Source organism: Podarcis bocagei (genome assembly GCF_964188305.1).
Source record: "Podarcis bocagei genome assembly, chromosome: 7".
Lineage (NCBI taxonomy): Eukaryota > Metazoa > Chordata > Lepidosauria > Squamata > Lacertidae > Podarcis > Podarcis bocagei.
Window position 1 is genome coordinate 51,059,230 of NC_138132.1, and position 26,622 is coordinate 51,085,851.

The 26,622-nt window shown below is 43.6% G+C and overlaps 1 protein-coding gene across 2 annotated transcripts in view; it reads right to left on the minus strand.

Annotated features, from left to right (window-relative positions):
• ZCCHC14 (zinc finger CCHC-type containing 14) overlaps positions 1-10,570 on the minus strand; it is a 37,137-nt gene extending 26,567 nt beyond the window's left edge. The window contains exons 1-2 of one of the 2 annotated variants that reach the window (XM_081199977.1): positions 8,604-10,570; positions 4,277-4,400 (exon numbers count right to left, since the gene is read on the minus strand). In XM_081199977.1, coding sequence (XP_081056103.1) covers positions 4,277-4,400; positions 8,604-9,167 — 688 coding nt within the window. In that variant the 5' untranslated portion in view covers positions 9,168-10,570. The remainder of the gene's footprint in view (positions 1-4,276; positions 4,401-8,603) is intronic. The other variant, XM_081199978.1, reaches the window with a different exon arrangement.
• Positions 10,571-26,622: the final 16,052 nt, after the last annotated feature.

Sequence of the window (26,622 nt, forward strand, 5' to 3'; positions counted from 1 at the left end):
TTAAGTTTAGAATACTGCTACATGGTAGAGCTGCACAATGGACAGAAAATCCATGTTTTACTAATTTTGCATCATTTGAAATCTTAAATGGTGAAGTATTTGGAGTTTCATCTGGTTTTCATTCTCCTTGGCTAGGGCCGGACATACTTCTTCACATCACTTTCCAAAGTTTTCCATTCATAGTAGGCCCTCACAATCAAATGGCACTGGTCCTGACCCAGCCACATGTTACGATCTCCTGTTCTATGGCGCTTTCTATTTTATCAGGTTATATTCCTCTCAGACTAAGGCCTGTATACTACAGGTGCTGTTTGACAGAAGTTTTCTCAGCAGTGTTAGCCCTGATATTTTTTCATATTTGGACCCGATACAAAAACTACTACAGTGACTATAGCTTCCAAGCAGGCTGCAGGAAAATGTAGAAGTACTTTTTCAATTCTTGCATGAATATTATTCTCACTTGACTTCAGTTAGATGTAAGTGCACATATTTGCACTCGGTTGGGAGCCATCATCTCCAAATCAGTTCAATACTGGCAATATAAAGATTAAGCTTTTCCCTTCCCTCCACATGCGAGTGGATATATTCTGGGTAACCTCTTATTATTATTGCTGACACCTGAACCTCATCTTCTTTAAACCACCGGATGTTCAGCTTCAAATGCTTTTTAAACAAGTCGTCCAGAGAAACATTTGTGTATACAAGCAACATATATTAGGAAATATGTGAGCAAGAGACAGACTGAGTAATGAGTTAATAGGAATAGCAAGAAATAATGAAACTAGCAATCAGCAGTATTCTTTCATCTCTTTAAAATTTAACCACTCTGTGCAGGAAAATAACCTGGGAGAGAAAAAACTTTAAGATGCAGATCAATTCTATGCTGAGGTACAACATCTATAACAGGGTAGAAATCTTCTTCAGTCTGACAGCTATATTCCCTTGTTGGAAATCTTCAGGGGCCACATGAAAGTGGTGGGTGGGGTCAGAGGCAAAAGGAGGAGGAGCAGCTAATTTAAAATTTACCTTTGTAGAGAAAGACTAGTTTCTTACACTCACACCTCTCCTCCATCCAGGCAAGGAAGAAGCATTATCAGAGTTTACAGAAACATTCCACTCAGGCAAAAACACTCAAGGAGGGCAAGAAGGTGGGCCAAATGTCAGACCAATTAGGGTGTGGCCTGGGAAGAGGGGGTGTAACTGGGGATCCAACTCAAGGATCAGTAGTAAAAGCCAAAGGGTATCATTCAGACCCTGGTCTGAGGTTCTCTACCGCTTCATTATAAATGCAGAACTGTCTCACACTATTTGTTGTACACCCTACTAAAAATGTTAAAAGAAAGAGAGCCCTATACACCACCTCACATAAAAATCACATGTTTCTATATTGCAATGATTGCTTGAGCTTGGAAGATGCTACATTCTTGACATGACTGCATACCTGTTATATATGTTCTTATGTAAGTGCTCCAAAAAAGTCATATGAGGAGCCCTGTGCAGTAAGGTTTTAATGTTTTCTCCATCATAAACTACTACTGTAAAAGCTTATCGAATGTAGAATTCTCTTCAACATCTGGTTTAATGTACTTTATCCCACACTATGCTTTTGGAAAATATGCTGTGGTCAGGACAACATCTGTTACAGTTCTAAACAGACATAAATACATAAATACTACTTGTTGCTCTTATCATCTGCCCAAAAAGTAGAGAGAATAATCTTGTTTTGTTTTATGTTTACATTCAGGGACCTTAATTGCAGGTTCTCTAGCAACAATAAGATAAAAGGAATGTCCAATGTTTATCAGGTACTGGTCTACTGAATGCCTGTATTCATTGTTTTTAATATTGGACTAGAGCAATGTTCTCACAAACCAGTACCCTCCTGATGTTACTGGACTCCAAGTTCCATCAACCCAGGCCAGCATGACTAATGGTAGAGGATGATGGGAGCTGTAGTCCCACACATTTGGGAGGCACCAGGTTGGGAAATTCTGGACTAGACTGATTAGACACAGATCACTCACTGGATTATTGTCAGGGAGGCTCTAGTTTTGTCTGTGCATGTGATCTCACAGAATGGAAAGACTGTTTTCAATTCTTTTGGAAATTAGCTCAATTTAATATGTAGACAAAAAGACAGAAGCTGAACTTCATAATGAATTAAACTTCTTGGACTTGCTTAGTATTTAGCATAGTCAAGTTTTAACTCTTTTTGCTTCAAAGCATACTTTAGGACGTTGAGTGTCTATGTACAATACTTTGGCACAAGAGAAGTTGTGCCTATATTAATGACAGTACAAGATTTTCCATCATAACAAATCATTTGGTGAAGAGGGTAGTATCACAAATAATCCTAGATGATATTTGGGGATTGCCAATTGAAACAGAACACTGGGAGCAATGATACTTTTCCTAGCACCAGAGTGAGTTAAAGTTTGTTTAATTAAATCTCACATTCTAAAATCCCAATGGAAGTTTGGATAACTCACTCTGGCTCTAGGAAAGGTATCAAGACTTCCAGTGAGATTTTAGAATGTGAGATTTTAATAAGCAACCTGTATCTCATTCTGGTGCTAGGAATGGTAAGTTTTGCTCATTAAGATCTCACATGCTAAAATCCCAGTGAAAACAGAGAGGACCAGACCTATATAGATCCACTGATATTGGAAGTGTATGCCCTTGAGGTATGAAACATACAAATTATGAAAAACCACAGAAGAACAATAACTGGACTTGAGGTAACAATGGAAAGCAGCATACAATTGTTTATAAAGTGGAACTTAATTGAAGCATTGGATATTCAGTACAACAGTGCTTTGCCCTACATGCACAAGACAGGCTGTCAATTCAGAATCTGCCATGTAAGTCTCTACTGAAGTGGGCTAATACAACCTGGCTATTAATTCCACTTGCATGAACTAGAAAAACTGAAAGCAGATTTGTACTTGATTGAGACACAAAGAAGCATGAATAATAGCATACTCCCTTGTTTTGATTCTCTAAATCATTTAGTACTATTATAATATTTTAAAGACACAAGGAGGAATGCAAGACATAGCCATGGAAAACACACCTGCACACCAATACAATAAAGAATAGCAACTCCTGTGGCTAACCAGAAGCTCTGGGGGCAAGCGCTACTATAATTGTTGCAGTTACAGAACTGCCACAGAGAGGCGAGAGATAAAATTGTTGCACTGAAAAATAAATAGGGAATGAACAAGGCACTTTCCTTTCCTTCTGGATTACCGCTGGATTGTTCACAAATATATACCCAAACCAGGAACAGCACGCCTAGAAAATTAAGCATTTCCTGTTTTCATCAAAACTGAACTAAACAAAGAATTTGGATTCACTGCACATTTTACTTTCAAGTATGTATTAATAGAAATGTTATGTCTACTTATAACTAATGTCACTTCACTGGCAAGGTTCCAAAACACAGAAAGTCAAGGAACAAAGGACAAATAACTTGGCTTCTGCTTTCCAAGTCTTTGCTGTAGAATCATCATTCTCTCTAACCCTGGCACAAGAGGGAAGTTTCAGCACACTTGGAGAAAGCCGGAAGTTTGCAGAAGTACAAATCCCATCTTAAGAAAAATCCTAATGAGGTTTGAGCATGCTCAGTCACCATGGAATGCTGGTGAACTACTGGGGTGGGAAGGGGGAAGAGGAAAGGAAGAACAGAAAACCAAATGGGAGGGGAATTGGAGTATATTGGAGGGGAGATTACTAACTGGAACTCCACACTGCAACGTTTTGTTGCAAATCCAACTTTTCAACACCCCAGTGCATTTTCTGAAATCACCAGTGGTTTCAAAAGAATTGTTTTTAATCATTATACAGGAGATACGGAACGCAAGAGGCTTATTCAATACAGAAAAAGCATTACTGGTTATAACACGCAAAATATAGATCAGAATTCCTTCCAAAGGACAATTTGCTGATGTCTAGTTGGTGTTGGAGACCAAGTCCAGAAATGCAAAGAATGGAAATAATAGAAATAGTAGAATTGTAGAGTTGGAATAGACCACAATAGTCATCTAGTCCAACCCCCTACAACGCACATGAGCATTAAATACTAATTTATTGCCAGGAATAATTTATGTGCATCAATTTATCTATAAACTGATATTAATTCAGCACTGAACGAGAAACACCAAACACACTTTATCATCTAGAGTCAATTCTTAAAATATTTTAAAGCAGAAATATATCTTTTTCTTCAAAAATGGGAGTATTACACAGAAATATCATGCAAAACCCGTAGATGCACCTTTTGAGTGTTTCCCTGAAGGCCTCTTGGGTAATGACTCCTCAATGGAATGTGCTGATGTATGTAGTGCATTTTCTAAACTGTTACCGATGTTGTTTATGGGGGTCTCAGATCTTGGAGTGACCTGGGAAGGAAGAAAACCACAAGAAACAAACTAGTCAGTTTTATTTCTCCAAGTCAGAATCTTCTAATAGCCCCATGGTTATTTAATTGAAAGCAACTTTCCTATTTACAAGTTCCTTTGTATTTATGGTATGTTATCATACCCATGATGAGGATCCAAAGGGTATTACACTATGAGGTTTCCAAATTAGGATTCAGTTCAAGGTTTGGCTTTGAACATGAACCAAAACCATGTGAACAACCTGAAGACTCTTGTTTGTTGACGCCTAGCTTGCATCAGTTTGTTACTACTGTTTATCCTAGTTGCAAAAGGGTACCTCACTTCCTCAAGATTTCATTTTCTGGATATAAGCCTGACTCTCATTTCACAACCAACACAAGTTCACCTAATACGATGACTCACTTTCATAAAATACACATATGAACAAAAGGCCCCAATCATTTCCAAATGCAGCACTTATGGCTACCAATGTTATTGTAGCTGGGGCTTAATACAACTGTAACTTTTTCCTCTAATGCAACATATTGTTGATATTCCTCAGAAGGAAGAAATGCAGTAAAACAATTGTTTACAAAATCAGCTGTGTTTTCTGTGGCCCTTCCCTTTCTTAAAGTTACAGAATGCAACTGTTGGAATATAAACCATTATATACACTGCCTTACTAATCACTGACCTCCCACCTTCTAGACACAACAGGACATTTGCACACAACTCACACTGGAGCCAGCTAGTCCATGCTAGGACCCCTAGCTTGCCTACTCGCCTATTTCTGAAATGTGGCCCCAGCAGGATCCCAATAAGTTATTGCTCCTCATCCAGTTACACTTTCTTCCAATGTTAATGGTCTCCTAATATCCTCCATCTGCTTTCTAAACAGCACCATACTCTGTCCATCTCTATGTCTTTCATCATCCCTGAGACACAGAACCATGTGCACCAAAGCAGCACTTGCCCACCCAGCACTACTGTCATAAAAAGGTGTTGAAGACCAGTATTTGTTATTTCTAAAGTACACCCCCACACTCTAATAGAGTTAGCCTAAATGTAATTGTTTTAAGTAATCCAGGCATCAACTCTGTATAAAAACTGTTATACACTACAACTGTAAACTGAAGGCAAGAAATAGCATTCATCACAGAACTGGCTATCCATTAGCATCCTGATAAACAACAGGAACTTTGGTTGTTTTTTACAAGAAAAGTGGGTAAAGATAAACTTTGCTCTCAAGGAAGCAAACAACTGGATGAACGCAGGCAACAAATAAAGTCAAGACTAATAGCACAATCCAAACTTTGTTTACTAAGAAATAAGCACTAACTGAATTCAATGGGGCTTACTACCAGGTAGGTGGGGTTACAACTGCAGCCTAAGAATATCTTATTGTTGTGTTAGGTTTCAAGGAGAATGTACAACAAGTATCATCAAGTAAAAGAAGCTAACAAGCAAAGAGAATGGTACCCCAAATATCTCTTTCACAGATGTTGCTTCTGTTAAACCTCCACTTGCTGGAGAGAAGGTACACATGAGTGTATATTTTCTATAGCAGCAGCCAGCCTGTAGAACATTCTTCCCCAGAAGACCTTTCTAGCTCTTCTTGTGTTAAGTTTTTGTCACCTGTTTTCTTGCCATATTTTCTTTTTAAAATGGATCAGTCCCAAACTCTTACCTATGATTAGATCAGCATCAAGCTCCTTCCTTCCCTCCTTCTCCTGTGCAAATCCCACCTTTCATGGTTTGTTTTAAACATGATGTAGCATTATGCCAGCCTCAATATTAGCTAAGATTAATACTAACCAGGATTTACAAATGGTCTGCAAATCCTGGTTAAAGGGGGTCAGGGATGACATTTAAAGGAAGCCACGGAGGGGGAAGTAAGTATGTGCAAGAGAAGGAGGAACATGTCTATCCTTAGCATGCTCCTGAAACCAGGAATGATTAGGTGGCTCCAAGGCAACATTCTAGAAAGAACTGTTTTATATCATTATACAGATAGTTCTCTTTTCCCCTTTTGACAATCTCAGGATTATTGATCGCTGTAGGGTTAATTATTGCTGTTGATATAATATTTTAATAAGTAAATTATTTGTAGAATCAAAGCACCTGAATAAGCATTGAAAATATGACATTTATACAAGCCTACTTTAGAGTAGCATACACTTTTCACCACTAGTTTTCCTGTTAGTGATCACTGTCAAAGTTCACAGAAAATATGAAGAAAAAGTACTCTTTACTTCAGTAGCTAATAGGGAAATTTGTTGCATAACATAATGCCTTAAAAAAGTTGGTCAGACTAAGGCTTGGATGGGAAATCTATGGCCATAGAGATGTTGTTGGACTTAAGCACCATTATATGGATATTTAATGATGAACTATATTCAGAACAGGAAAACATTCCTTTTTAATACCTTTTTGTGATTTTAAGATGTGTCTGAGAAGGCATTCATTGAGCTGGAAATGAGTACCAGGAATCTAAGGCACTATACTTGCTCAGCATTTGTTACTATAGTATGCTACCATGTTTTTGATACAGTCGTGAGTTAAATAAACTCTGAGCAAAGATGCTATATTTTCTGATTTATACCACAAAGCCCACAGGATGCCAAAAGGAAGCTCTTTTTTGGATTCTCCACCCAAGGGATTCCAAGTTCAGGGATTCCCCTTTCAAAGCCCACAGCACACCTTCTGGCCACTTCCATGAGTCCCAACTATGATAGAAAATACATCTTACATCCTACTGTGTAGTGTTTCAAGCTAGGCTTGTACTTTTTCTTCTCTGTGGTAAAGGTTTTCATAGAAATGTATTGTGGTGGTTTTCTGACACTTAAGAGTATTGGACTTTACAAGTGTGTAAAGAAGCCTCACATCTAATAGTACTTGTGATTTGTATGGATCATTTAACAGGAACTGCCAGAGAATGTTGTCTGTTGCTTGTCTAGCTACAGATTGAATCCAATAGCTGTGTGTTTGTATGTGTGTGTAGAGAGAGAGAGAGAGAGAGCGCGTGCGCTACCTGTAGCTGGTCTAAAAATGTCAGTTTATTCCAATAAATGAAGTTTTATTTTTTGAAACAAAGAATAGCAAAAAAAAAGTTTACAGTAAGGATAGATTAGAGTTTATGTTTCTTAAATATACGGAGACTTGGAATTATCAAAATTCACAAAACAACACATTTCACTGTTTTTATATACCAACCAACAAGCAGGTCTCTCTCTCTTAAACACACACGGAAAGCAATGTTCTAGCAAAGTAAATATTAGCTATCAGATAGATGCTTCCATTCACAGACCTATCAGTCTCAGAATGGACAAGTTTGTGTCAGAACTCCTGAACCAGAACAGTTTTTTTTTACAGTGAAAGTTCTAAAGGATAAATCCTTAAAAAAGCTTCACTTTTAACATACGTAGTGTATTGATCTGTCAAGTTTACATTACAAAGCCACAGTAACAAAAGCAAAGCTTGCCTTCGACCACTTCTGAAAAGTCTCAAAACTCTTTTATATTATAGCACTCTATCAGCACCTTACCTGGAATGTAAAACCATTCATGCCTCATCTCTCCTTACTGATGCTACACAAGAGACACATGTGAAAGTGTCAAAATAACAGTGACAAAACCAGCACACTAATAAAGGATGCCTGCAGGAAGTAACTTTAACCTGTAGCTCCAAATCACATAGAATTCACTCAGCTATCTTAAATCATTAAATAAACAATTTCAAGCACAATTGAAAAAGCAAATACTTAGGTCTCTACCTTTCCAGAGTAAAACAGCAGGAAGCTATTCTCTTGGTCTATCTAAAGAATGGCCAGTGCAAAACAGCTATACACTTCACAGAATGGCCATTGTTTTACTTAGGACCCACATCTAAGCAGCTTCTGACCATTAGGCATGGGACTATCTTACTAGAGTTTAAAAAAGAACACCAACTATTGATGTGTAGAAAGAGCATCCTAGGAGAAGAATGCACATAAGAGAATGGAGTTTGACACTCTACTGATGAGAAGAAGGGAAGTGGGATAGGGAGAAAAGTGACCTTTCTGGCCCATTGGTGAAACTAGCCAACAGCCACCATAAACCATAGCTGCAAGACACTCTTTCTCAGCTATATCCTAATAGGCAGACACCCTCCTCCCAGAAAGGAAAGAATACTGTCCCTGCCATCTCTACAGTTCCTGGAAGAGAAGTCCCTGGATGTAATACACACCTTGTGGCAACCAGGACAAGTTCCCATGTTGCTAGCTGTGGGAGTGCTGGGATTCTTGCTCGTACTGGCAATGATGTTTTGGATCTTGGTGAGCTCTTGCCTCAGCACCTGCTTTTGGTGGAAACTGAAGGCAGGGTGGTTGGAGGCCATGGTGAAGAGCAGCAAAAACTCATCCCCAGTCCGACCCTCATTGAGCTGCAGTCCATAGTTGTTGATGACAGAGTCAATATGGGTGAGGGTGCGGAAGAGGACGCCAGCTGCTTCCCGGTGGGATGAGCCCAGGAGTGCAAGTGAGACCAAGAGCTTGCTGCGCACCACCTCATCCGTCAGGTTGGTGAGGCTGCCCAGATCAGCCGGGTTATTGGCCTTGATTTCGGAATCCCGCAGTGAGTGATAGTCTTTGCGGGCCAGGTCCTCTAGGCAGGCTCCCAGGAAACGTAACTCAAGTGGGATGCACAAGTCCAGCAGGCCACAAAGGAACTCCACCCGTTGAGGAGAAGGCAGCTCAGAAAACCAGCGGTACACACTCTCTCTCTGCAGTCGTGGACACCTCTTCTCTACCATGCTGCTAGCTACTGCCACCAGAGGCAGCAGAACCCCCCAGGGCAGAGGGTGGCCAGAGACGTGTTGCACAGGAGGGGATATTTTTTTAAAGACCAGACCCAGATAGAGACTTGGCTAATAGGGCCTAGCCTGAAAGAGGGTTTGGTTGTTGGTTTGTAAAAGGAGGCAGCACAGATACCAACACTGAAGGGAAAGGTAGACAGAGCACCCCCACCCACCACCCCCAAAAAGAAAAAGAAACTACGACTGAGGATCTGGTTGCTAATAAGGGTAAAAGTGCAGAGACCAAATTAATGAAGGGTGCAGGACCTGAAAAGGGAGGGAGAGAGGGAGGCAGAGGCAGAGCAGCTTCTGCAAGGCTGCAAAAGCGGATAAAAGTGGAGGACCCTCAGAGATGGGGCCAAGCACGAAATCAGAGCACCCCAATGGGGGAGAGGGAGAGGAGAGAACAGTGAGGACCCCAGCAGAAGGCCTCGATCGGAGGGCCAAAGGGGGCCCTGATCAGGTGGGGGAGGGGCGAGGGTCTTCCTCAACGGGCTGATGATGGTCGAGGCTGGGGGAAGGGCGGAGGAGGGCGGCGGGCGAGGGGCTGAGGTACCCCCCCGGCATGAAAAGAAGGGGTAGGGAACCGGGTGGGCCTCACGTGTTAATCTCCCCCCTCCTCAGAAACCGAGGCTAAATGGGGGGGGGGGCAAGGGGAGGGAGCTGAGGGAGGGCCTAGGCCCGTTATTTGGCGGATGAGGAGTGGAGGCCTCCTCTTGATTTCCCACCCTCCTCCTTTCCCCCTCACGGGGCGGCTCCCTCCCTCCGCCTCAGCCCGGCTCTCTCCATCCCCCTCTCCGGCAGGGCGGAGGAGAAAAGCCCGCCGCCGTCGCTGCTCACCCGCCCTCCTCCTTTCTTCCCTTGTTTTCCCGTCAGCCGCCGCCTCCTCCTCCTCCCCCCGGCGGCCAATCCACCCGCTTCGCCCGGCCGCCGTGCCGTTTCCTCCCCCGCCTCTCCGGTTCCAACGGCCACTAGCACGACAAAAGAAACCCCCGCGGTAGGCAATAGGCGGAGGCACACACGGTGCTGCTGCTGCCGCTAGTGCTGCTGCCGCCGCCGCCTCCTTCGCCGCCGTTATGTGTGGTGAGTGTGTGTGATTCCAAAGGCGGAAGGATCCCTCTTCGGCTGGAAGTGAATCGACCAGGCCGGCTGGGAAAGGAGGAGGAGGCCGGGACTCATTCGCGCTCGCTGCCCCGCCCACTCCTCCCACTGACGCGTCGCGATTGGTCTGAGCTCCTGCACCCTTTCCTTCATCCCCCTCCTCAGCTCCGCTGACCTCCGCCGCTTTCTCTCAGCTCTCCTCACCGCCCGCCCAACGGCAACCACTCGCGTGCCGCCGAACATCAGCGGCTGTCAATCACGTCCCCCAAAGCCCCGCCCTTCAGCGTGTGGCGATTGGGCCAGGCTCTGATGGAGGGGCGTGGCCGTAGAGGGTCTGTTTCTGCGCGTGTTTGGGGCACGTGCTTGCCTTTGCCTTGATATGGCGGGGAAGAAAGAAGCGCCTCGGCCAATAGGAGGCTAGGGCCCTGGTTGCTTAGCAACAGGGAGATGGGGCTAGGGAAAGCCTGAATCGATAGGGCGAGAGGAGGGGGAAGTTACTCGTTGATGGGACGAGAGATGCTCTGGTTGCCTAGCAACCAAGGCAGCTGCGGTGACTGGGTCAGTTGGGAAGGGGTCTTCAGGCTGTCTTGAGGAAGTGAGGACAAGAGGGAGCAAATGAAGAAGTTGGAGTCCACAATGGACCACCTTAACATGGTGGAAAGAAAGGCCTATGTTAGCCTTCCACAACCTAGTCTATAAAAACTTTCCTTGTACCAAAAGAGATGCTTGATTAACAACAGGCTAAGATGTCCGTATAGTTAAAGCTATGGTTTTCCCAGTAGTGATGTATGGAAGTGAGAGCTGGACCATAAAGAAGAAGGCTGATCGCCGAAGAATTGAGGCTTTTGAATTATAGTGCTGGAGAGTCCCATGGACTGCAAGAAGATCAAACCTATCCATTCTTAAGGAAATCAGCCCTGAGTGCTCACTGGAAGGACAGATCCTGAAGCTGAGGCTCCAATACTTTGGCCACCTCATGAGAAGAGAAGACTCGCTGGAAAAGACCCCGATGTTGGGAAAGATGGAGGGCACAAGGAGAAGGGGACAGCAGAGGACGAGATGGTTGGATAGTGTTCTCGAAACTACCAGCATGAGTTTGACCAAACTGCGGGAGGCAGTGGAAGACAGGAGTGCCTGGCGTGCTCTGGTCCATGGGGTCACGAAGAGTCGGACACGACTAAACAACAACAAGATGTCCTAATTCTTATACTGTATGTCAGGCAGAGGCAAACTCGGCCCTCCAGATGTTTTGGTACTACAACTCCCATCATCCCTAGCTAACAGGACCAGTAGTCAGGGATGATGGGAATTGCAGTCTGAAAACATCTGGAGGGCTGAGTTTGCCTTACGCCTGCTGTATGTGGTATACCACTTATGTGGTGGAATGGAACCAGTGAGGCATAGTTCTTTCAGGATACAAATTCTGGAGAAGGGACACCAGCAATAAAACTCCTTAAATGCATTGGTAGCAGGTGACCAGCTGGGGAGGTGGTTCAACCTTGGATGATAAGGGAATCAAAGGTATCCTAAAGGAGTTTGCAGAGAAGTTGAATGTTGTTTTTGCATTTCTCTTCACAGCAGATTATTATTATTATTATTATTATTATTATTATTATTATTATTATCTATTAAATTTGTATGCCACCCCTCATCTGAAGATCACAAGGCAGTTTACAAAAAAAATAAAATAAATACAAAATAGAGAATACAAAAATCATAATAAGATATAGGGCAGATCTCTGTGCCTACTTTTGCAGGAAGGGAATCTGAGGAACTGAGTAGTGACAAGATATTCCAGGCTAGGGCGATTCATTGTTTCATACCAAGTGGGCCGCAAGAGTACTTTGACATGGAACCCACGGGCCACACACTGCCTTATTGTGGGGGGGGGGGTGAGGCCAAAATCTGACAACCTACTGCCCCCAGCCCTCCTCCTGTCTTCCCAAAGGTGCCAGGCTTTGGGAAGGAAATGCAAGGCTCTGGCATGGTCCTAGAACCCTCCTATCTCCTTCCCAAAGCTAGAAAGCACTAACTAGGCTTTGTGAAGAGACAGGAGGACTCTAGGACACTGTCAGAGCCCTCACACCTTCCCAAAGTACAGTGCCTTGCTTACCACTTTGGGAAGGCAGGCAAGGGCTGGTGTGTGTGTGTGTCTAATTTTGCTTAGGGCCACTAAAAAGGCATTGGACTACCATGTTCTAGGCCTTGTTGACAAATTAAAAACTGACAAATCACTGGGTTTGGATGGCATCCACCCAAAAGTCCTGAAGGAACACAGGTGTGAAATTGCTGCTCTCCTAACAAAAATACGTAAGTTGTTTTTAAGATCAGCCTCCATACCTGAGGCCTGGAAAGTGGCCAGTGTATTACCATCTTTTCGAGAGGAATCCAGAGGAAGTCTGGAAAATTATAGGTTGGTTAGCGTATCTCTGTTCTGGAAAAACTTGTGGAAATCATTAGTAAATATACAATTGCCAAGCGTATATAAGAATATGTTTTGCACATTAGTGATAATTTAGACAGTGACTGAAAATAAAACCACTAATATTACACAGTACAGTTATACTAATCTAAGGTGCAATCACAAAGAGATGTATAAAATTATGCATTGTTTAAGAAAGTGGATAGAGATTCACTGATAAAACTCAGTGGGGCCATCTAATGAAGCTGAATGTTGGAAGATTATGTACATATAGGCAAGATGCTTTTGCCCACATATGTTCTCCAGACTGATCTCACATGACTGAAAGAGGCCAGCTGAGAAGACTAACTCTTGTAGGAAATAGAAACACAGGGAACTGTTGTGTATTGAGTCAAAGGATTTTATATCTGTATTATTATTGTCTGTATTTGCATTAGGGTAAAGTAACTGCCTTTTGGTTCCAGAGGGTACAGCTACTATTGGTTCATTTAAGCTGCTGTATTTGGATCCTCTGTCTTATTGGTTCCCTCCAAAAGGCAGGACTGTGATTGCCTGATATTGTTCCCTCCAAAATGTATCCTTTCTTGCTAGTTCCCTGTCCCTATAAATGTAGCTTTCCTCTCCCCAGTCTTTAGTCTTGTTGCTTTAATAAAGAAGTGTTACTAGAGAACTGTCTCCAGCATGTTATATCAAGAGAGCTGAAATCACAAACCCCACGTCACAACAGGAACCATCAAAGTATGACAGGTTTATATTAAAAAAGGGAGACTACTATCAATGACTAAAATCATGCTAAGCTACTTCTTTGGCACATTCTTTATTCTCTGGTACATCCTGATCAGTACCCCTCCCCCCTCATTTGTGTTTCCTCTCAAAACAAACTGCTCCCACCCCCCAATAGTGTATTAAAGGGTCAATAAGCGGTGGTGTCCTATAGGAATCAATATCAGATACGTGATATTTCAGTTGTTGACATGCACAGTGATGGCCACTGGTTTTCATTTCTTGAACAGGGAACTGTACAAATTAATGGAGCAGGCAAATTAGCTGTGAGCTTCTATGTTAAGCAGGATGGCTAAATGGAGGCAGTGTGCCATGGAATAGCAGCTGCTAGGCTCATACCCTAGGAGTTTGGGTCCATCTAAGCCTTCCACTGCAGCCATATCCAATGATAGTTAGGGCTGCTATATTTCAAAGAGTGAAAATCTGGACAGGAAAGTTGTCAAACTTTTTTTTTGGGGGGGGATGCAAAAATAAATTCATTTTGAGCTATTTCTATGGGAAACTGGCAAAAACAGCTTCCATATCTCCGGATTTCCCCGGACATTTGCCTGATTTCTGCCCAGACACTGCTGCCGACTGCAGTATTCTGGGTATGTCTGGGGAAATCTGGACCTATGCCAACCCTAATTAGTATAAATGTTTTAGTTAATAGCTGACAGTGAAATCAAACATAGAAAACTTGATTTAAGATGGGGCCTTTAGTGCTAATGTCTCATTTCCTATTTTGTCTGATAGGATTCAGCTTCATGCAGTGCATTCTCTCAGGTTAGAGCAGGGGCAGCAGCAGCAGCAGCAAGTGAAGGTTCTTTCCTTCATGCCCTGCTTGTGGGCTTCCTGGAGGCACTGGTAGAAACAGGATCCTAGGCTAAAAGTGCCCAATTGGGTTTTATCAAGCAGAGCTCTGCTTATGTCCATATGTGCCATTAATGTATAAACAACAACAACAGGTTAAGGCTAAACAGCTCAGGAGGAATGCAAGTCTATGTTAGTTCCTTCAGAACATGATAATGCCATCTAGTGGAAGTTTTATAGTAGCGCTCCACAGTCCCCCGCTTCGGTGCTTTCCATCCATACTGGCAGTGCTTTTTTTCTGGGGGAAACGGGTACACATACCCCTAAGCATTTTGTTAATATAAGTTTGGCCTCATTGAGGGGCAGTATTTCAATATGAGTAGGAAAATGAGAATACCCCTAAACATATTTTTTTTGAAAAAAGCACTGCATACTGGGATAGCAGAAAACTAAACTTGGAAGAAAATGCTATATATTTAATCAAGTGCTTAAATAAAAGGTGAAGATGCACATAGTTACAGAGTGAAATCCAATTTTTTTCAAATTTTTGCTTGGTGATTACAGTAACTGTAATACATATAAAGATGCACAATATTTGTGTGTGTGTGATATCATTGCAGAGCGCAATGTAGGTACGTGAGCAAGCTCATACATCTGCAAAAAGTTGTCAAAGCTTGTCATACAGCCTTTTATGTGGGCACAGTCCAGCAACTGTGTGTATGTTCGGAGTAAAACTCCTGAGACACTTCTGGTTACCTGAACTGCAAACTTGTCTATGGGCTAGTTTCTCTGTTTAAAACATGACACGGCAGGTTTGGTCACTTCATTACGGAAACAATTGTGTGGCCTTCTAACATCTGCTAGTCCACCATGCAAACAGAACGCTGGATGAGAGAGGCTTTTGGTATGACCCAGCAGGGCTCTTCTGAGATTCTTGGAATGACTTTAAGGCTTAAGCCCCCTTTGAAGTGAATATATCAAGGATTGCAATGCAAGACGCAGTTCTACACATGCACACACCTCCCCAACAAGGCAAACAAGAGGCATTAAGAGACCAGCTGGTGGGAGTTGTAGCCCAAAACATCTGGAGGACACCCAGTTGGTGAAGGCGGACATCCATTTCAGGTTGCATAACCTGAGAGTGATGGCTTCGCTCTGCAGCAAGCTGTGTTTTCCATTGGTAACCATATTCCATATGAAAGATCTTCAGGAGGCAGTTTCCTGTCATGTACCAAGTTATTTCTAAGCCTCAGCAAGACAAAGGAAGATCCCTTGAACTCTTTGTTGCAATGAGGGCAAGGAGTGTAGCGCAGGTTGGAAATATATGTTCCTGCATATATTCTCTTCAGTGCCCCCATTTCCTCCTTTGTTCCCACGCAGCTAATATCGCAACTTTGGATAAAAAAAAATAAAATTATTTATAGACCCAAACTCTGCAAAGGACACAATTGGTTGTTGCCATGGAAACTGGCATTCTGAAAGTATTCAAACAGTTTGTTCAGGGAGACTTCAAGCCAGCACATGAGCTTCAAAAGCAACGGGTTTTCAGCTGCAGGGATCTGGGTTCAAGGGGTTGCCCACCTGAGCATCTCCCCTGTTAAACACAGCCGTTTGCAGCAAAGACAGCAAGAACCTTTTCTTAGGAGTGGAGCATTCTTGGTGCATATTCTTGAGGTATACAACGCAGCTGTTACGGATATTCTGAGAGGCCTGTGGTAGCCTGCCTTCATTTGTTCATAGCAACACATGTGGTTTGTCTGGTGCAGCTGCCATGTGAAGATGAGGGACTTTCACTTTTAAAGGCAGCTTTGCAAATGGTCTTGAAATGTGCTCTTACCATCTCCAGTCCCTGCACCCCAACCCCCACACTTCTCCTCCACCTGCACTTTTTGTCCATCCCTTGGTTCCTTATGCCTGCCACTGTCACTTAGGACCAAAATAGGTATGGCCCAAGAGATCTGCCATGTGATTTCCATGTGTGGGTATGCTTGTTCTCAGTCTAATCCACCACCCCTCCACACACCTGCTATTAGCCCCACTTGGGGCAATACAGCAGGGCTAGTAGCTGGGCATGGGGGCAGTTAGAACAGGAAAATGATGGTGGTGGGGAAATCGTTAAACACCCCCATCTCCAGCACCAATTTTCCAATCAAATTCATCGCCCCTTTTCATCCATTCACAGAAAATCAGAACACAATTCTTCCATGTCTGTTTTGGTACTAAGACTGCTGCTTATTTCATCTGATAGCACTAGGCATTGGGTTGGCCAACTAAGTCCTGCTCAGAGTAGACCCATTGAAGTAAATGGCCCTAGGTTGTCATATCCGTTAACTTCAGTGCATCTCCTCTTGAGTAGAACTAGGATTGGCTGCAGCCCATACACTTGTAGGCTTCACCTCGAAGTGGCTAACCATAGTTGCACTTCAAAACGCTGAAATGATTCTCTTCAGCCACATATTTTGGTGAGCTCCGCTACCAACCCTGATGGTTGGAGGCAGTAATGCTTCTGAATACCAGCTGCAGGAAACCACAGGTGGGAAATGTGCTGCTATGCTCAGGTCCTGCTTGCAGGCTTCTCACAGGTATCTGGTTGGCCACTGTGAGAACAGGATGCTGGACTAGATGGGCCGCTGGCCTGATCCAGCCTCCAGGTTCTTCTTAAATTGTTATTACGGTATACTTGTACGCAAATATTGGTCTGGTGACTGCTTTGTATAGGATTACAGCTGGAAATTGCCCCCCTTCTATAAATGGATACCACAGTTAAAGCAGTTAGCATCTTCCTAACCCCACTTTCTTGGGAGTAAGCCCAACTGACTTCAGTAGGACTTCTGTGGAGGCACGGTTAGGATTGCACCAATAGGAAATAGGAACAAATATGGGTCCGAGACCAGGGAGAAGAGTCGGTGAAAGAAGACTGGAAGAAATTCAAAGACTACTTACAGAAACATTGTAAAATTAATGAATGTTAGAAGGATGTTGGATAGAAACTAAGCGGTTTCCAGCTGTAATGCTTTAAGAGATATGAAAAAAAAGAGGTTTCACAAATGGGTAAAAGTTTAATGGTAAGGATTTGCTGAATTAACAAATCGAACTGGAATACAAAGAAGGGAGGTATGAGGAGGTCCGAGGAAATAACTGTATGGAAGTTATGTTATTGAAAATTAATGTGTGTTTTTAACTGTTTTTTATTTTGTATGTTTATTTTTCTTTTTTCTTGTTATATCTTAAAAACTTTTAATAAATATATTTTTTTTAAAAAGGAAATAGGAACAAATATGGGGTTCTTGTGAGTTAAACAGTGCTCAGCTAGTGACTGCTGGCTGAGCAAGGCCTTTTGGCATTGCTAAATATGCAGGAGGTGGCGGCGTCTGGATGGGAGCCTGGCAAGGCTTTGCTCCTTTGCTGCATGGCAAATCCCCAGAGTAAAAATGGGTTGAGAGGTACTGCATTGTAGCATTGTAACCGGGCATTGCTGTAAAGTCTCTTTGCATAATAGGAGACGAGAATGCAACTAGCTGTCTGGGAATAGCTCCTTTAGTCACTGTGTTGAATCAGCACCGAAGAGATGCCTGTTTGCAGGCTTGAGCCTCCCCCAGCATTGCTGCCAGATTGCCAAGTAAAGTTCTGTTCCCTGGTGTGCTCTTGGTATTCGATCAGCACATTCTTTGGGGCTTGTCTAACCACAGAGCATCAATTCAACCCTTGAGAGTTCCTGGTATGAGACTGGGGTGGTGCTTGAACAGAAGAAGCACAAAAGGAAAACCTCAAAGCAGTTGCAGTTGTTCTCTTCTTCCATTGGAGGGAGCCTGGGGCCTTTCAGTTGCAAGTTGGTTCTTGCAGAATCAGCGCCACCCTCGATCTGGAGCAATTGCCAAATTCCAACAGAGTTCAGCGCAACCATCTTGTTGGATCACAGCCAAAATCATTTTACTATATTCCATGCAAAGGGATTTGAAACTCATGAGAGATCACAACCACAGACATCTTTAAAGAAGAGTTCCTTGAGCTCACTTGGATGCTATGAGAGGCACACTTCACCTTGGAGTGCCCCTGTTCACCACAGAGAGAATTTATTTCCGCACTGAAAGTGAGGTTAAAGGAGGGATATGATCCCATAGGGCTGTATCCAGCTACACTATACTCAGAGGGGTCCCATTGGTATAAGCTGACTTACATTAGGGATGCACACTGATTTCAACAGGTCCACTTCGTCACATTCAACCCATAGTTTCATGGAACCTTCAAGATTCGATCACATGCAAACAGAGCACCGCCTGTATCTAAAAAGAAGGAAAAGAAAAGCATCTGATCCTGTAGAAAGACTTTATGCTGTAAACAGAGCCTGAGACACTGTGAAACAGGCTGTAAGGTCATCTGCATCATTATATAACACCCAACACACACAGCCTGTGCGTTTGGCAACTACATGTCCTGCAGCAAATCAACAGGTGAATGACATCCTGTTGTTGCATGTTCTATGCTTAAAGTTTCTTCCGCTGAGTTTTTGGTTGTCATAAAGCATATGTAGCACAGGAGCCCCAGCAGGAAAAAAAAGGTGGTGGTTGGTTCTAGCAGTGAAATGGCTCACCCACAGCTATTCTGTAGCAGCCACAGCAGGAGCACTTGGCCTCCTGACTACAGAGCCTGTGCTTTAAGCCCAGTGCCTGCCATCCTTCTCCTTGGCACCCATGTTGGCAGTTCTCCAGGTCTTCCATTCTTGCTCCATGCCGCGACAACACTCTGTCTGGAAGAAAAAGCAACGTCTGTCTCATGGGCACCCAATCCAGATGGAACCACTACAACATTTTGACTTGAGACTATGAAGCCTATTTTCAAACTGGGATGCTATTAAGTGGCTGCTCTGAATTTAGGGCACAAAGGATGCTTGCGCAGAATCAAACATCTGGGAAAGAGACCGATATATTCTCTCTCCAACCCCTCTAAAAGTGGAGACTTATTTCTGCCAGAGTCCATCACTAGAACATAGACGGGGAAGGGCTGTGGCTCAGTGGTAGAACAACTGGGCATCTCCAGGTAGCACTGGGAGAGACTCCTGTCTGAAACCCAGTCAGTGTAGAGGCAATGGATTGTAGCCAGTGCCAGCCTACTCAAAGCAAACACTTTGAAATGAATGAACAGGCCTAACTTAGGTTCATTCATTCACCATCTTCATCACCATCAATTCCAATGGGTCTATTTTGAGTAAAACTTAAGCTGAATACAGGCCAATACTGGGCTAGATGGACCATAGTCTGGCTCAGTTTAAGACAGCTTCTTTTATTCTTAATGCTGTTGAAAGCTTAGCCAACTCTTTCTAATTATTAGTAATGAGAGCAGTTTAGAATGTCATTGATCTTTACCCAACTCCCTTGCTATTAATTGCTTTCTGATCTCCCACCTCTCAATTTTGTTTTATGTTGAAGAAGTTGGTTGCTCCTTCCTTCCTTCCTTCCTTCCTTCCTTCCTTCCTTCCTTCCTTCCTTCCTTCCTTTCCACATCATCTGCAGTTAAAATGAGCTTTGCAAGAGATTGCTGGGGAGACCTCACTTCCTTACAGAATTACGGCCCCCATGTTTCCTTGGCAAAGAGTTTTCTCTCCAAAAGCACCCTGTGCTCCTCCACCAAGTCTCACCAATCTTCAGAGGCCTCTGGCTGTTCACTCCATCTATCTGTAGGCAGTGCTTCCTGTGGGGGATTCACAGGTGCATTTCATCACTTGATGTCACTCATTGAGTCACAGTGGAACATGTGAATTCTCTTTTGAAATGTATTGTGTTTGAGGCGATGTACAGAAGTCTTCCAAGTCTTCCCTTGATCATACTACAGGGCTGAGTGATGAACTCACATGTATGAATGTCAGAGTGTTCCTGTCTAATGAAATAGATGTCCTGGCTTCATAGTGATAAATGGGGAAAAACATTTAAAGCTCTATGAATCACAGTGAACATTTTTGTTACAAAAGATGGGATATTAAATCAACAAAATATAAACTCCTATAAAATCTCCCATTTATCACAAAGACCCACAGTTCACTTTTCTGAAGCTCCTCTCATTAATTTGTTGCTTATTGTCCTCGATCATGTTTGTGCCCCTATCTTAAGGACTCAGGGGGGAATAAAATCAAGCTATCTCATTTCAACTGCAAAAAATAAAGTTCTATGCAGCAATTTGGATCCGAATCTCCCACCACTGCACACCATACACTTAGTATGCACCTGTCACAATTTAGGGTCCAGAGGTTGAGATACAATCACACAACTTGGTTTAGTTTCTGTATGGATGGTGGGAGACCTTGGGTGGTAGTCAGCCTTGTTCTACTAGGTGTGCAGGAAGAAAAGTTTGCTTGTGGACCCATTACCTAGCTGGAAGCAACATCACCTTATAAGGTAGAAGAACAATAGCCTGAGTTTTGTGTGTGAATTTGGCTGAAGCTGAAAGCTGGAGACACAGAGACATGACTGCTTTGTGCTGGACCCAAAGCCGTCACTTGGGGCTTCCCTGGAGATCTAATGGGGAAGTCAGATCTCCTGGTTTGTTAATGGTGTGATCTCCTCCACCCTTTGCTCAGTTTGTATTTATATACATCTAAATAAAGCCAAATATCCTAAAGACTCCACAATCTCCGCTGACTTTAATTCTTAGGAAACCGAATCATGGGCAACCACTTGGAGATCAGGGTGTGCGCAACACTATTTTCCTTTATTGTCCCAAGAGGGAAATTCAGTGAAATTCTACCTCTGTTCAGATGCTCAGCTGTTCCCCACCACCTCCTCCTTGCTGCCTTAGTGACCTACCAGCAACGTGGGGATGACTCACTCAATGCTTGTGGCAAGTCCACACCTTTTTAAACACTGCTATTTTAGTTGCTGCTCTGAAAAGCAACAAGGACGGGGGAAGCCTGGGAACAGGGTGGTGCTGTGGAATATGTCACTCTCCAGAGATTCTGTGGCCTATCTGATCATTGGAGCTACTCATTTGCCTCCCAACCCGTGGAAGACGTGGGACATTTGGAATATAGGCCTGGATTTTGTTCAGTGCAAGGAAGAGGGAAAGAGAGAGGATGCAGACCATTGGCCAGCTCAGCAACACTGATTTAGGACTCCACATTTGCAGTTTAATAGGGCTGTGTATGGCATTTATGATAAAGAAGCAATGTAATGCAATAACATACAGATTCATTGGCTGCATGTGGGGAACTCACAATCTCAGGGCAGCAAGATGGCCTGTCCTGAAATCTGTCCAGTTCTTGGGCATATGAAAGGGACATTCTCAATGTTTGTGAAGCAGGCCTACACGTTAGACATTTGCTTAACTGGGAAAATGGCACCTTGGCAAATCCACAGCATGCATTTAAAGCATATTCAATGAATGTTTAAAGAGCAGGCATATCTCAGATATATTGCGGTTCCATTTCCAGACCACCACAATAAAGCAAATATCGCAATAAAGTAAGTCACACACTTTTTGTTTCGTTTCCCAGTGCATATAAAAATTATGTTTACACTATACTGTAGGCTATTAAGCCAGGCCAGCTGCAGGGGTGGGAGGGGGGAAACCTGGCTCCATCCCTAGCCAGCTTCACTCCTGTGGCCAGAAGAGGGAAAGCAATAGCAGGGTTTTTTCCTTTTCCTGGAAACAGCTGGGCTGCCTGCAGCTGCACCTGCATCCTCACAAGGAGCAATATCTGTGAAGCACAATAAAGAGAAGTGCAACAAAGTGAGGTACACAAACTACACTTCCCAGGATTCTTTGGGGGAAAGTCAAGTATAAGTGTGGATCTGCCCATTGATATCAGCAGTGTTTGTTTCTCTTCAGGGTTTTGTGTGAGGTGGCAGGCAGCTTCTGTTCTAAATACACTGATTATCAAGGGAAGCAATAAACTATGTGAAATACTAACCCTGTCCCCCAAGAAAAGATCCTAGCAGCTTAGTTAGTTTGGCAGGGATTAATTTCAAGTAAGCAGACCCAGGATTGCGACCTAAGGGTGCTTTCAGGTTGTCAGCATTTTGTGGGAGGGATTCAAGCAGAAACCTGACATTTAGGGTTGCGCAACTGAAATGGACTAAAAGGCTCTGTCACCCGAGTGCAACAAATCCATTTTAACAACAACAACTGGACTTTTTGCAGTGTGGAAAATTACAGGGAAATGCCCTGAAAAGCATGTGATGAGAGCACAATTAACAGGAAGACCTGAAGGCACTCTGCATGTTAATCAGGATGAAGGCTCATTGTCATATATCTGCCCTGTCAACAAATCAGAAAAAAGCTCCATAAAGAGTGGACAGAGACTATAAAATTACTGAGGTGTTGGCAACCTTGTTAGAGCTGGAACACTTTCATTACCTTGCCCTCTCCAACATGAATTACATCCAATACTTCATGCCAGCTTCCCATGGGGGTCAAGGGCCCCTCCCTTTGGGACCATGGCATTGGTCAGCAGCTGATGCTTGCAGGAGACACAGCTCCCCTTCTCCATTCATTTTGCCCAGAGGAAAAAAAATGTAATATTTGTGCAACCAACCGATGGCAAAATGTACTGGTGCCTGGTGCCTATTGGAACTGATAGGGCAGAAGGCAGGTGGACTAACAGGAAGTGAAGCCAGAACCAATGACAGGCAGGGACACTCTCTGACTGCCTGTAAGTAAGAAGGTGGGCAGGCAGGTGAGGACCGGCTGGGGGAAGACTGAGATTAATGGCCCAGTATCCAATTCATCCTAATGGACCAGCTTCCACTAGCAGAATGTAGCTTCTGTCTCACCCTTGGGGAGTGTCTGGTTTAGGGTGCAATTCCACAATTCATAAGGTACAAGATGAAGGGGAGGCATGCACAAGCCCCTCCCTTAGACCTGTACAACTGGTAGCCCACCAAGGTAACCTCATCTCACCTGACATTGTGTTGTGGCCTGCTGGGTGCTTGCCAATGCTCATCTCCCATTTTTGCAGTCCCAGGCAGGTAGTAAAACCAGAGGTTTGGTGGGCTGGCATTAGGTGGATTGCATTCAGTGGCTTTTCAAGCTCTCATAGGCAGGGGAGCTGTCCAGCAGGACAAAGTACGTAGTATGTTTCAGAGAAAGGTTGCTGAGGCAGCTGGGGAACTGTCCAGCTAGGTAGTTATGACAGGAATCGAGAAGCAACAAATTGTGCAACAGCAACATCCAAGCAACAAGTGAAAAGCTAAATAACTGCCTATGGCTGCTAGCTATGGCTATGCTGTGCCTCCACCATTGGTCAGAAGGCAGTAATGCTTCTGAATACCAGTTGCTGGAAACCACAGAAAAGGAGACCACTCTTGTGTGCTCAGATGCTTCTCGAGGGTCTCCTACAGACATTTGGGTGGCTACTGTGAAAACAGGATGCTGGACTAGACGGGCTATTGGCCTGCCCAAGAAGGCTCTTCTTATGTTCTTAACTCTCTTCCCACAGCATTGGTAGGGTCCTGATCTAGAGGCTACTTAGGTTGAGCTGCCAGCCACATGCTGCACCTTTTGGCCTGGGCTTTAGCAAAGACCCATGCTCTCACCTGCTGAAGTTGTGTAATTTGTTTAGAGCAAATAGGTGTGTCTCATTGGCATGCATTAGATTCCCCCCACATTCTGCAGCCTCTCCAGGTGGACAGTCTCTTAGGGCTGGCAACCAGAGCCTACGCTGTTGACTTTACACCAGGTGTGGGGAACCTTTGGCCCACCAGATGCTGCTGAATGACAACTCCCACCATCCCTGACCACTGATCATGCTTGCTGGGGCTGTTGGGGGTTGAGCCACATCTGGATGGCCAAAGCTCCCCCACAGAGTAGACTCTGATTTTCCATAGATGAAACTGCAAGTCCCAAGCTGAGGGTGGGAGGCGCAGACCCTGGTGAACTGGCCTCCTCTGAAGACACTCCTTCTGAGTCAAGCTCTGCGGGTGAGACATGATCTAGCTTGTGCTTCAAATGATAACACAACAATGCATATAGAACAGGCTTCTCCAACAGCTACTTAATTCTTCTCCAAAGACATTTCAACAGGTGTTTATGCAAGATAATCTGTTTAAAATATCACTCATTCATAAATACTGTATACTGATTCTTCTCACAACAGGCATTCTCAGAACAACTTTATTACGGGATAGTTAAAATGTTTCTTTTTGAACATTCTGGCCTTTTCTAATATTGCACAGTGTGGGGTTTTTGCTTGTTTGTTTCTTTAGAGATCTAATATTGCTGCCTAATTTCCCCTGTCTGTCTCATTTGGGGAGACTTCTGCTGCCCTAGATCATCTTGGGAGTCCTGCTATATTGACAAACCAAAGCCCGGTTCTTCCCGGTGCTAGAAGCAAAGAGACACACACACACCTGCCCAGTTTCCAGCAGAAAGCTTGCTGGCTGCTGTGCTTTTTCAGATCAAGATCAACTCTCTTCTTTTGCTGCTGCAGTTGAGCCTCTTGATGTGGAAACTGGCTCTATTTTTATCTGGCTAAGGAAGATCAGATTTGCAGTAATTGACTGGATAAACAGACACACTATGTACGAACCAAGTTAATGGGATACATTTGGTGGCCAGCAAGGGCACTTTGCTGTTGCTTTGCCCAAATAAGTAATTGGACTAATTTATGACACTCAGGCTGCTAACGTGTCCATTAAAGGCCCCTTTTGTGCTCTTCCCCTCCACAAATAAAAGGGGAAAAAACATTTCCCCCTGGTTCAAAGCATGCAAACACCATGCCTTCATCAGGAGGAAGTATAAAGCATTTCCTGACTGTCACTAAAGCTCTTAGCAAAATGGAATTAGAACCAAACACGTGCAAGAATTTCTCTTTCCGGTTAACCCAGGTCCTGACCTTTATTAACCTGGCAGAGATTATTGACAATACAGTATGGCCTCAGTAAGTTGGAATCTACAAAGAAACTGTACTAACATCTATCCTGTCCTGACTGCAATATAGCTCAATAATCTGCTGATTTTGGGGGGGTTGGGCAACAGATCAAACTGATAAGAAAAAGTTGGAATGGAAGGAGGGAAATCTATGCTACATAATCTTGCCTAATGAAACACATCTAACAGTAAGTAAGGGGGGAAAATGAGCCCCCCCCATTCCTTCTCCCCTGATGCACCAAAGCTGCTCTCATTTGGGCAATTTGTGGTTCCCTTGTGACACATTCTAATGGATATGGAGAACAGTCAGATGCAAATATGAAGCTTATGGCAAGTACGGAAGTTTACAGGGTTTGTGCCTCTGACTTAAGTGTTCTGAACTGTGCATCCAGCCATTTTCTGACTCCTTATCCACATGAAGGGAAAAACACAACACCAGAAGCAGTTTTTTCCTTTCCCAGAAAGTGGCAAGTGGTTGACCATTAGATTATGATTGTACAATGTAAACAAGTGTCAAGTGATGCATATTGAGTTTAAGTAAATAAATAAATCTTAATTTCACACATACACGTATGGAGTATAAACTGGTGCTGATTGACCAGGAATGAGACATTGAGGTTGAAGCAAATAGCTTGATGAAGACAGCAACCCAGCATGTGGCACCTGTGAAAAAGGCAATCTCCTTCACTATATCTCAGAAGTGGAATATTTTTCCAGAAACATTACACAGCACAGAGGCATTGCTGCCTCACTGGCTCACGAGTCCACCCCCACCCCCCGTTCTCCTAAAACAAAGTAGCATACCCATGGGAAGGTGCCACAGCTATAGAAAATGTTTCCATGCTGTTTCACAGCATGGGGTGACAGGAATTAGGAGAATGAAACTTCTGCATATTAGCACCATATAAAAAGAGAAAGAGTCGCCCAAGTAAGAATAGGCTCAGAGGAGAAACTGTAATGCTGGATGAGTGTCCCTTATTTCAGAATTGTTACATAAAGGATGTCTCATTATTTTACTCTGATGTGCCCCTTTTGCCTGGACATCTGCTCCTGCAAACTTTGTGCAAGTACCTGTCCCAGAAAACAACAGTGCTGCCCTTGGTGACTGGTCTTAAAACTACTGTCACCTAATAAAGGGTTCAGGAGCATGTGGCCCTCCTGATGTTGGACTCCAGTTCCCACCATCCCTTATCATTGGCCATGCTGGCTGGGGCTGATGGGACATGGAGTTCTAACATCTGGAAGGCTACAGGTTCCCCAGCCCTGACTTAATAAAATGCTGTGGCTGGTAGAACATAAGTAGATGTTTTTTGCCTAGGGTGTCAGTTGGAGTTACTAGATCAGGAGATTCTTTTGCTACCATTAACTATGGTGCCCTCCTGGAGCAGCTATACAGGTGGGAAGTTGGAGGCCTGGTGCCAGGGTGAATCTGCTCCTGGGAAATGGCCACTGCTCAGA